Genomic DNA, 12,044 nt, shown 5'->3' with positions numbered 1-12,044 from the left:
TACCCTTATTATTCATTTGCCCATATTCCTTCAGCAGCAGAAATGTGCAGTGAGTGTGCTCCTCATATTGCCTGTCCTCGTGGGACTGACTGGAGTCAACTCAGGCTATTGTTCTATTTCCAGTCTTGGGTCAATGGCTCCGACAACAAGCAGGTCTTCAGCAGCACTCTGAAAGAATGTCGACTCTATATAACCTGGTATTTAGGTGGTCAAACTTCCTGCATGGCACTTCAAGCTACCACATTGCTGCTATTCCTCCCCTTTGCTACTCAGCAGGTGCTGAAGAACGTGGCCTATCAGGGTTTGTCTGCACTGCAATGTAAGCCCAGAGTTAGTGGGACTCAAGTCAGTGAACCCTATGTTAGAGAACACAGGGTTTAAGCATCTACATTGATTATCAACCCTAAGTAAAGAATTTTCTAACCTGGGCTTGAACCCAGGGCTCTGGCGTCCACACTGTATCACGCAGACCAGATTCCAACTAACCACATCCCAGACTTCGTAGCACCTTTGCAAAACATGGCCTCTGTAGCTCTTTGACTGTGGTGCAGTCTGGGTTCCACTCTGCACGTTAGAGGAAGTTTGACTATCCTGCAAACATCTTGCCAAGCCATTGTTTTGTCTGTGTGCTTTCAGCAGCCGGAACCAGCAAGGAGGTGCTACTTGAAGAATATCAAGGAGGTGTGCTACTTGAAGAATTTCTCTTGCTGTTTCAAGAAATGGGCAGAAATTCTGTGAGATGGTGGACATTTCAGCAGCATTTTCTGACCAGTCAGAGGTGCCTGAGAGAACTTCTGATGGAGCAGGAGGAGCAGGACACAGACGTGGCAGGCTTGAACTGGATGCTGCTGCTCATGACTCTCGGGATAGCCACGGATACCCCCTACTGGCACTTCTAGAGCAGGGCCACAAGCTCAAATTGGTGAGACCAAATCATTTTGCAGATCTGGGATGACCAGTAGTAGGTCCAGAAAAAGAAAGATACAGCCTCTCCCGACCCTCCCTAAAGACACGTGCATGAGGGTGGCCATGCCAGTCGAGACACAGGTTCCTATAGCCTTCTGGAAGCTGGCTACCCCAGACTGCTGTAGGTCCATTGCCAACCAGTCTGGGGTTGGAAAGTAGACTGTAGGTATAGTGGGGATGTAGGCTTCTGAGGCATTCAGGTGTGTGTGGTTTTACCCTGAGGGGACAAGTATAAAAGATATTCCTGGAGTAATTGCTGGCTGTTAGAGAATGCATTTCCAAAGTGCACGAGGGCAGGAGTCTTTGTTTCCCTGGAGTCAATTGGTGATTTATGGGATAGAGGAGACAAAGGAAGTTGGCCCATGTGACTGTGGGATACTCGTTGTGGGTTCCAAGGACTTGAGTCTAGGGGAGGGAGAAGGCCTGCGTCTGCACTGCAAAGCAATAGGGTTTGAACCCTCCACCTAGTGTCCTAGGATCATGGGTCCAAGCCCAAGTCAGAGATTTGTGTGTAGATGGAAGTGGAGTTTGTCCTCAAGCCTGAGTCTGAGCCTAGGCATACATTGCAGTGTAGATATATCCACAGTGACCTTGGCTTCGATCATTCAGATCATCTTAATTGTGGTGACAACAGATGACCTATGACAACTGAAGTAAGAGGAAAAATGCTAGAACATTGGTGGCAGAAGTATTGGAACAAAACTGGTGGATTGCAGCATAAAGACTTCTCAGATTCTCATTCCGTAGTTACGTGTGGAGGTCAAGAAAAGGGTTTTTGCTTCCATAGCATCCACAAAGCCTTGATCATATTTATTCTGGATTGTGGACAGTTTCATAAATTCTAGCTTCAAGAATATTTGTCGGGAATAAATTGTCAGTTTTGTCAAGGAAAATTGTTCAGATTCAGCCTGTTCTTGAGGCCAAATTGCTCCTATAGGTATATTAAGTATTTTGGCTGAAATTCCTGAAAGAGAGGATTGCCTGCTTATTTTGACTGACAACCTCTGTTCAGACTGGTGTATGCAGTGGAAAAATAAACAAGTTATGTTAAGAATGTACCTAGACTTTTCATCAATTTATTCTTCAATGGGAAGTCAACCTATAATGTTTCTATCTGTTTTGTTCAACAGAGGGCTGAAAATACTTTATACTGAGGTGATAAATAATATGTCTTCTTTGAAGTTTCAGCCATTGCCTCTCTGAGGTTCTGAGTATTTGGGACATTTGGGGTGGAAAGAGGTATTTCAAATTGCTGAGAGCTCCAAATTATCTCCAAAATTACTAAAAATATCTAGAGAAACAAGAAGTGGTAGGCTATCTCTTCCTAATTATTTCTCTTTCTGCCAATTCAGGGATGTGACTCCCAGTCTTCTAGTCACAAGAGTTCTTTTATATACTTCAGAGACATCGCCACTAAATCCAAGGAAAATCATCCACCATCAAATCTCTTGCATTATTAAAGGAAAAGAAAACGTTAAACAAGACAACACAAAACAGAATACAAATGATAAATGACTAGTTCTGTTACTGTCTCTTCTGAGTGCGCCTCTGTAGAAAGTTTTTAACAAAGTTTTAAACAAAAAACTATCTTTGTGAGTGGGCCTGCATTTAATGGGAAATTTTCTCTTTTTGTAAGTTAAGACCAAAGTATTACTTTCCAAAATTGAATCCAGTCTTAGTATATCATAGATGAGCAAAATAATTTTAGAGGCAGATAAGTTCAGTTTGGTTTATTAAGGATAATGGTTTATGAATGGTCAATGTAAGTAGTCTTAACTAAATCCTCTGAAATCAAAGAAAGTATTTAAATTATTTTTTTTAAAAGAAGCCATTTAAGGAGTTGTCTTAATACAGGCCAATTAGTGATTATTAAGAATCTTAAATCCAAATTAAATCCCATTATATTTTTGTTTACCAATATTCAGCCCGTTTCCTTTCCAAGAATATATGGTCTAATGAAGTGATGATTAATAGCAGAAGCTGCTAATATGTCACAATAAAATTTCAATATTCCAATAAAATCATTTCATAAGGTTTTTTAATCCCTTGGCAGTTCTCTAGCTATTTTCATATTGTATTGAAGTCTTAATGATGTCAGCTTGGCTAGAAGGTTGCTTTTTGCTACTGCTGGGTGGCTGCTGTTTTCCTTTTTAGCTGTCTGTGGCAATTTGCTCTCAAACATAAACAATCAGTTGTGTTGAGTGCTGTTGAAGTTGAGAAGGTAGTAGACAAGAGTGTGCTGCTGCAGGATCACACCAGAGTTTTTGTACTCTTTTCCTTCCTACTTTCATGAATTCATAGGAAACCACACCTCTTTCAATCTTGTCTAGATTTAAAATTGGATGCTGTTATTCCTTCATTGGTTCAGTGCTGTTGGGGATTAGGTATCTTGACATCTTTGTCTTGTGAATATGTGGTCTACTTAACAAATATGCAACACTTCTAATTGACTTTGGTTTTTTATGGTGGGAAAGTCTCTGAGAATATGTGAAGAGTTTAAAGTCTCTTCCATTTTCTGGGAGAGTTCTTAATTTCATCGGGGTTCAACAGGAATTGAAATTCTGATTTAAAAAAATACATACTTTTATTTTCTGTATAAAATGTCTTAGTTCTTAAAGTAGGCTTTTAAAATTAAATAAGTCTTAGAGTCTTCATACAGGAATAGTTTTTCAAAATTGAGAAAGGACAGCTTCTTTGAAGAGGTGATTCTTGTTCTGAGTTTGTATGAGGAGTTGCTCAAGCTGCTAAATAATTTCTAGTTAATGTAAATATTCTGTACTTAAATTGCTGCTTCTATTAGTGATCAGTTTAGCAAAGTCATTAAATTCTCTTTTGCTGCTTCTATTAGTGATCAGTTTAGCAAAGTCATTAAATACATAAAGCATTTTACCATTGGTTGTATGAAGGAAACTGCACAGATGGTGGATTACTTGGTCTGACTGCCACACCCATGCTGCAGCACACAATAGTCCCTAATACGCATTTCCCCTCACTGCAGCACACACTCCTAATCTGCCCCTGCACAGGTCCACACAACTTTCCCAGCACAACACAATCAGTGCATATAATAACCACAAACATCACTCGGAAGCTGAGAACATCTGAGTAAGTGTGAAGTGATGGAAACAGCCACAAGCATGGTTTAGTGCTTTTTGTTTAGAATAACACCAGGTTCAATCATTGGGATTTGTAGTCAAATATCATGCAGTTTTCTTAGTTCTCAGCCATTTTTTATTTTAGTGAAAAGCCATTACGACAACATGGGTTTTCAACTACTAGTTGGTGCTATAAAAAACTCACTCAAGTGGTAATACCTGTCCTATTTTTTTAAATACCAAGCCTTTGAAGTTTTAGCCTTGTCTTCATGAGGAAAGTATTTTTATATCTGAGTTAGCCAACACATGGTAAAATGTTAGGCTTCATCTAAACTTAAAAGTTATTTCAGCATAGCTGGAGTGTGAATATACTGTACTGACCAACATAGCCATGCTGGCCAAACCCCCAGTGTTGATTCAGCTATGTCAATGAATGAGTGCTTCTGTTGATATAGATAACATCATTCAAGGAGGAGAAGGTGTAATACCAATAGAAAAAACTTCTTCTGTGAGCTGAATCTACAGTAGAACCCACAGAAAGTTGTTGAGGCTGAAAAATTACCAAGATTCATAAAGGGATTTGGACACACATGGCTAACAAGAATATCCAGTTATACTAGATCAGGGGTCGGCAAACTTTCAGAAGTGGTGTGCCGAGTCTTCATTTAGTCACTCTAATTTAAGGTTTCGCGTGCCAGTAATACATTTTAACGTTTTTAGACTCTTTCTAGAAGTCTGTAGTATATAACTAAACTATTGTATGTAAAGTAAATAATGTTTTTAAAATGTTTAAAAAGATTCATTTAAAATTAAATTAAAATGCAGAGCCCCCCAGACCGGTGGCCAGGACCCGGGCAGTGTGAGTGCCACTGAAAATCAGCTCGCGTGCCACCTTTGGCACATGTGCCATAGGTTGCCTACCCCTGTACTAGATAATGCTTAACAAATTTTGAAAGGTATATTAAAACTCATGCTTCAGGAGATAAGTAGGGCTGTCAATCGCAGTTAACTCATGACAAACTCATTGACAAACTCAGATTATCGAGATGAAAAAAATTGCAATTGCACTTTTAATTGCACTGTTAAACAATTGAAATTTATTAAATATTTTTGATTTTCTGTTTTCATATATTCTGTTAAATGAAATCAAAGTGTATATTTTTATTATAAATATTTGCACTGTAAAAATGATAAAAGAAATAGTATTTTTCAATTCACCTCATAGAAGTACTGTAGTGCAATCTGTTGTGAAAGTGCAACTCACAAATGTAGATTTTTTTTGTTTGTATACTATAGAATCATAGAACATCAGGGTTGGGAGGTCATTTAGTCCAACCCCCCTGCTCAAAGCAGGACTAATCCCTAGACAGATTTTTGCCCTGATCCCTAAATGGCCCCCTCAAGGATTGAACTCTCAACTCTGGGTTTACCAGGCCAATGCACAAACCACTGAGCTAACCCTCCCCCGTTACATAATTGCACTCAAAAACAAAACAATGTAAAACTTCAGAGCCTGCAAGTCCACTCAGTTCTACTTCTTGTTCAGCCAATCACTAAGACAAATAAGTTTACATTTACAGGAGATAATGCTGTCAGCTTCTTATTTACAATGTCACCAGAAAGTGAGAACAGGCATTTGCATGGCACTTTTGTAGCTGGCATTGCAAGATATTTAGGTATCAGATATGCTAAACACGTTTATGCCCCTTCATGCTTTGGCCATCATTCCAGAGGACATGCTTCCATGCTGATGACACTCATTAAAAAAATGTGTTAATTAAATTTGTGACTGAACTCCTTGGGGGAGAATTGTATGTCCCCTCCTCTTTTACCTGCATTCTGTTCTATAGTTCACGTTTAGCAGTCTCAAATGGTGACCCAGCACATGATCATGTTCATTTTAAGAACACTTTCACTGTAGATTTTACAAAACGCAAAGAAGGTACCAATGTGAGATTTCTAAAGTAAGCTGTGGCACTTGACCCAAGGTTTAAGAATCTGAAGTGCCTTCCAAAATCTGAGGGGGATGGGATGTGGAGCATGCTTTCAAAAATCTTAAAAAAGCAACACTCCGATGCAGAAACTACAGAACCTGAACCACCAAAAAAGAAAATCAACCTTCTGCTGGTGGCATCTGACTCAGATAATGAAAATGAACATGTGTCAGTCTGCACTGCTTTGGATTGTTATTGAGCAGAACCCATCATCAGCATGGACTCATGTCTCCTGGAATGGTGGTTGAAGCACGATGGGACATATGAATCTTTAGCACATCTGGCACGAAAATATCTTGTGATGCCGGCTACAACAGTACCATGAGAACGACTGTTCTCACTTTTAGGTGACGTAAACAAGAAGCGTTATCAGCATTATCTCCTGCAAATGTAAACAAACTTGTATGAGCGATTGGTTGAACAAGAAGTAGGACTGAGTAGACTTTGTTTTATTTTTTAATGCATTTTATTTTACATAATTCTACATTTGTAAGTTCAACTTTCATGATAAAGAGATTGCACTACAATACTTATATTAGGTGAAATGAAAAATATTTCTTTAGTTTTTTACAGTGCAAATACTTGTAATCAAAATAAATGTAAAATGAGCACTGTACACTTTTTATTCTGTTTTGTAATTGAAATCAATATATTTGAAAATGTAGAAAACATACAAAAATATTTAAATGGTATTCTATTATTGTTTAAGAGTGTGATTAATTGTTATTAATTTTTTTAATCGCTTGACAGCCCTAGAGATAAGACAATCTCTAACTAGTAGAGATCAGAATGAGATGATATAGGAGAGCACGTTATGCCACATTTACCCTTTACAAATTTTTTACATTTTCCTCTCAAGCAGCTGGTATTAGATACTGTCAGAGATGAGATACTGGACTTCAGGGCTGATCCACTATGGCAATTCCTGTGTTTGTAATGTGAGGCTTTGGAACTCTGCAAGGTTCTCAGCTCTCTTTAGTTCTTGCAGTACTGAAGAATTCATGAGCTCTGCAAGTTTCTTAGCTCCTCACATAAACTACTGTCCTGCAGAATTCACAAGATGCATGGAGTCCCTAGCTCCCTTTGTCTTGATCATAACGGTCCCTTCTGACCTTAAAGTCTATGAGTCTTCCTGTAAGATGAAGCTTTGTAGTCCTGTCAGTCCATGGATTCCCTAGTTAGTTTTTCCTTGCAATGTTTTATGGAACTTGGGTCTTAACAACAGGGTTCACATCTCTTAGCTTTTCCTTTCTGCATCTAGACTATCTTTTTTATTTAATGAAATCATCAACTTACATTAAGTATGTAGTTGTAAATACATGTTTTTATTAACTCAGTTGATGTGCTGGAATTAATGCAGGTTTCAATCAAATTAATGGTGCGTATCTTCATATTTGCAGCTTCTTTTTGATTTCCTTGCATTCAAAAATGACATCAGCTTCTGGAAGAAAAAGAAAAGCATGACTGGAATGTCTACAAAAGCAGGTATGGCATATATGAGGTAAAGATGGTGTGTATTGATCTTGTTTGTACTCTTGTATATTAGAACACATGAATATCTGGCATGCTTTAGGAGATGTGGCAAAATGAACACAGTTTTTGTACGATTGTCATGGGAAAGTGTGCTGTGATTTAATCAGTGTTCAGTTCTTTAGCAGAAAACTTTAGACAGGCAGGTTCTAATCTTGATGCATTAGGCACAGTGATAATGCTTACTCTGCTTGTGAGATCAATTTTTATTGGGTACATCATTCCACATCTCTGATTATGACTTTCTTCTAAAGAGGAAAATGTGTGACCACAAGAAAACTAAGAGATTACTTCAAAAGCTTAATTGGGAAAACCTCCCTATTTTTTATATAATGTTTACAAATGATAGCTTATGGGTAATGTGGTTGATTGTTATGAGAAAGGAATTTAAATTGTTGTATTTGAGAAATGCAAGTTGTCATTTTGTTCTTGTGCAAAAATCTTTTATTCTTGGTTACAACTGGAAGTGTCCTCTGCCATGTGCACATGGTTTACTGCACTCGATTTTCAGTGATATTACACATTTACAATGATGGTCCAGTGAGTTTCATGGATTAGAGTTCTAGGTTAACATGAGAATATTTGCTAGCTGCTACCCGCATAAGTGTGTAAAACCAAAGTAGAAGGATTCTGAGTGTCACTGGATAGTTTTGGTTTCTTGGTACTAAAATAATGCTGTTTTCAAAGTGTCTTCTCAGTTCCAGCATCTCTATAGTTGGGCAGAATGGTTGGGCGTTTAAAGATGTACATTTTAAATATTACTTACAGTTACACTATTTGAAGGAAATTAGAATTGGAGGACATGAGAATTCTCTTGGAAAAATCTCTTTTCCCAAGAGGAAAGAAGGAATGTCTGTGCTGTGTTTAGCATTTAAATGGGACTGCACTTATTATTTGGCACTCAGATGTTTTTGAAAAACACTCATGTCTGTTTGCTTAGCATTTTTTCGTGTCCAGTTCTTGCTCTTCCTTATGCCTTTCCCCTCTTCTCTAATATAAAAATCATTGGGCAGGAAATGGTGCTATATATAATTTGCAAAGTTTAACAGAACCTGAGAAATTGCATACATGCGAAGTGTCTTATTTTATCAAATACCATCAAATTCATTTTGTTCAAGGATTTCATGGCAGTTTTCACAGGCTAAACTTTGAAATTTTGATAGCTAGAAAGTTTTATTGTCTGAAGTTTTCTCAACAAGAATCACTAACATATATTTAGTAATATCTTAAAGTACTGCTGATACATTGTTCTATTGCTACCAATATTCCATTATAGAAATAATTTTCTTATTGCAAGTTCTTTGTTGATTCAAGAATATTTCACTCCTTATGCATTTTTTTTACTTTTGCTTACTCTGAATCCCACTGATCAGGTTGTTAGTTCTCAGCAAATTCTTGCTATTTAAAATCATAATTCTATTGTGACATCACTTCCTATAATCATCCATAGTCTCACAAGAAGCTTTATCTGGGGAAGCAGCTCACATAGCCTGTTGTCATTCTTCTTTCACTGTAACATTCTTTCATCAGGTATCACTTATTCCTTTAATATCTAAATTATACTAACATGCATTTCTATTTACTTATTCAGTGCTTTGGCGATGCTTCAGTACCGTGGTAATATTTCTTTTCCTTTTGGATGAACAAACAAGTTTATTGGTGCTAATTCCAGCAGGTGTTGGTGCAGTGATTGAGGTGAGTTCATAAAGCTCTGAAGTCTGCTTATGTCTGAATATAGGTTTATTGCTGACGTTGCTGCTATTTATATCTACAGTCTTATGGGGATGATGTTAAACTGTTCATTTTATATATATATATATATATATATATATATATATATATATAATATAAAAATAGTGTCTGTGTGTGTGCATGTGTATCTATCTATCTATCTAAATAGTCACTGTCAGTTTAAATTTTAAGTGAACTAATTTACAACAATTCCAGTTTAGATAGAATACACTTTAAATAACTTATCCTGAATAACTTCTGTTTAACGTGTTCTCTTCAAGTAAAACTGTCCAGATATAAAGTGCTGTGAAGTACACAAAGTAAACAAATTGAAAACAAAATATTTTTACCAACTTTGCAGTTCCTATAATCTTGGAGTATTATTTCTAATTAGAAGTACAAGATTCAAATGTGACTTTTGATTTGGAGTCCCTTAACATTGCAAAAAAACCACAGATTAAGGTTCTAACAAACATTAACTAGGGAGCTCACGGTACAAGCATTTAATTGTTAAAGGTTTAATTTCATTATATGGACGTGCCTATGTTCTCCAAAATTACCTCATTTACTCTTGAAATTATGAACTAACTTTCTGAGAATGTCAAGTAAACCCAGTAATTAGTTTTAAAATGGGTCCTTTAAGAAATTTAGCGCATTGGGTCCTGACTGTCATTTGTTCTCACTAGAGCTAGTCAAAATTTTCTGACTGAACAGCTTTCTGTCTGCGTTGATTTTGTTAAAACATTCAACAAACAAGGCACACTGTGGGTGTGCCAGCCTGCCTGGCTGGCAAATAGAGATGAAGTTCAAGAGAGCCTGCCATGCAGGGAGACAGGAATTCTAGGGACCATATTTCAAAATTTCAGTCCAGCAAAAATTTTGAATTTGACTTTTTACCCTATTCAGAACGAACAAAATTGTAAAAACTCAAATATGTTCACAGGATAGAAACTGTGTCTTGGCTAGCTCTAGTTCTGTCTCAGGATCCAATTTTCTACTAATATTTGTGTAAATGTTCAATTAAAAAAAAAAAAAAGGTCAGTAATGAAAAGTAGGACTGCCAGAACTGACTTTCAGATTTCCTGTTTAAAAATGTATGAAGAAAAACTAAACAAAAACTACAAAGAAAATTCAGAAGGCATAAAAAGTTTGACTGTGTGAAGTTTCATAATGTTACGGCACTACTTATAAAGACCATAATATATAACCCGTTTTTAAGCCTATTGTACCATGCAATCCAAACTGGGGAATGACTTTCACAATATGTATTTACAGTCCTTAGCTGATGTTTTTATTACCTTGAAAGCTACAGTAAAAAAGGCAATGAGTGCCTTGGGGGAGGTTTGGTTTGAGTATTGGCCTGCTAAACCCAGGGTTGTGAGTTCAATCCTTGAGGGGGCCACTTAAGGATCTGGGGCAAAAATTGGTCCTGCTAGTGGAGGCAGGGGGCTGGACTCGATGACCTTTCAAGGTTCCTTACAGTTCTAGGAGATTGGTATATCTCCAATTATTACCTATTTGTACTGTTCACTTAAATGCTGATACATTTATTCATTGATCCAATGAATTCAGTTAACTCATTGGCTTTAGTGGGACTACTGAAGGAGTAAGATATTGTTCAAGTGATGGTCCCTATATGTCAGAGGTGGCCAAACTGTGGCTCTTTCACAGTTAAAGTGCTGCTCGCATTCTCCACCTCCCAGCCTGTGGCAGGATGGTGGGGCTAGGGGCTTCTGCCAGAAACGATTGGTGCCTGCTGAGAGTGGAGGGCACAGTTTACAGGTTCACTCCCCCAACAGCTTGAATCATGCCCCTCCAAGCACACATCCTCTGTTACCCTCAGCAGCCCCTCCCTCCAGCTCCCAGGTGTTAGCTCCTTATGGAGAGGCAACAGCAAAGAGCTGGGAGCTGCAGGGAGGGGCTGCTGCTTTAGTTCCGTGGGGAGAAGCAGCAGCAAAAGCAGTGGCTCTCCCTGCAGCTCCCTGCTCTTTGTCGTTGTCTCTCCCCACGGCCGCAGCTCCAAGCTTGTCAGCTCCAGCAGCTGCCATGCAGGGACGGGGCCTGATGGCACCATATGGCTGAGCAAGGCCAACAAACCCTGGGAAAAATGGAGTGGGGGAGAGGGTGACCCCATCTGCCCCCTCCATGTGTCACCTCCGGACATTCTGCCCAGCAGGGAGGGGTGTCCTGGGGCATGCCTGCCAGGGCTCAGGGCTTCAGGCCTGCAGGGTGCACCTGCCAGGGCTTGGTGCTTCAGCAGGAGCAGGGCTGAAGGTCTGAGTCCTGGCAGGTGCGCCCTGACTCTCGAACTTATGAAGATTGTCGTATGCGTCTCGGGTGGTCAGTAAGTTTGGCACCCCTGCTATATGTATTCCAAATGTGAGTGTGCATGTATGCTATGTGTTGGAGCCAGAAAATTTATGTAGCAGTGTCCGTTGACCCGCATGAGCAATGTCCGTAGCCGCGTGGTCAGGCAAAGTTATATGAGGCTGTGCGGAGTGATGCCCTCAGTTTCCTTGTATCATCACATGGTTGAAGTCAGAATCCCTCTTCCTCTGCGATGGTAGTTATGGCTAACAAAGCCCTTTCATTCATTTGAAAGCGTGCCAACTTCGCCTCCACAAATTTCTTATGGAGGATGCGCTCCGGCTGCATGCATAGTCCAACCCCAGAGGGGCGGAACCATCGGTGCAGCGCCCTTCACTAGTGGTGAGTGCTCCTCCTAGCA

At 38.9% G+C, this 12,044-nt stretch overlaps 1 protein-coding gene across 2 annotated transcripts in view; it reads left to right on the top strand.

Annotated features, from left to right (window-relative positions):
- The window catches only part of CLPTM1L (CLPTM1 like), a 75,625-nt gene that overhangs the window by 25,172 nt on the left and 38,409 nt on the right, over positions 1-12,044 (top strand). For both annotated transcript variants that reach the window (XM_045005302.1, XM_045005301.1), the window contains exons 8-9: positions 7,456-7,540; positions 9,177-9,280. In XM_045005302.1, coding sequence (XP_044861237.1) covers positions 7,456-7,540; positions 9,177-9,280 — 189 coding nt within the window. The remainder of the gene's footprint in view (positions 1-7,455; positions 7,541-9,176; positions 9,281-12,044) is intronic.

This window comes from Mauremys mutica, chromosome 2 (genome assembly GCF_020497125.1).
Source record: "Mauremys mutica isolate MM-2020 ecotype Southern chromosome 2, ASM2049712v1, whole genome shotgun sequence".
Lineage (NCBI taxonomy): Eukaryota > Metazoa > Chordata > Testudines > Geoemydidae > Mauremys > Mauremys mutica.
Note: the sequence above shows the minus strand (reverse complement) of the source record. Positions and strands in the feature narration are given on the sequence as shown.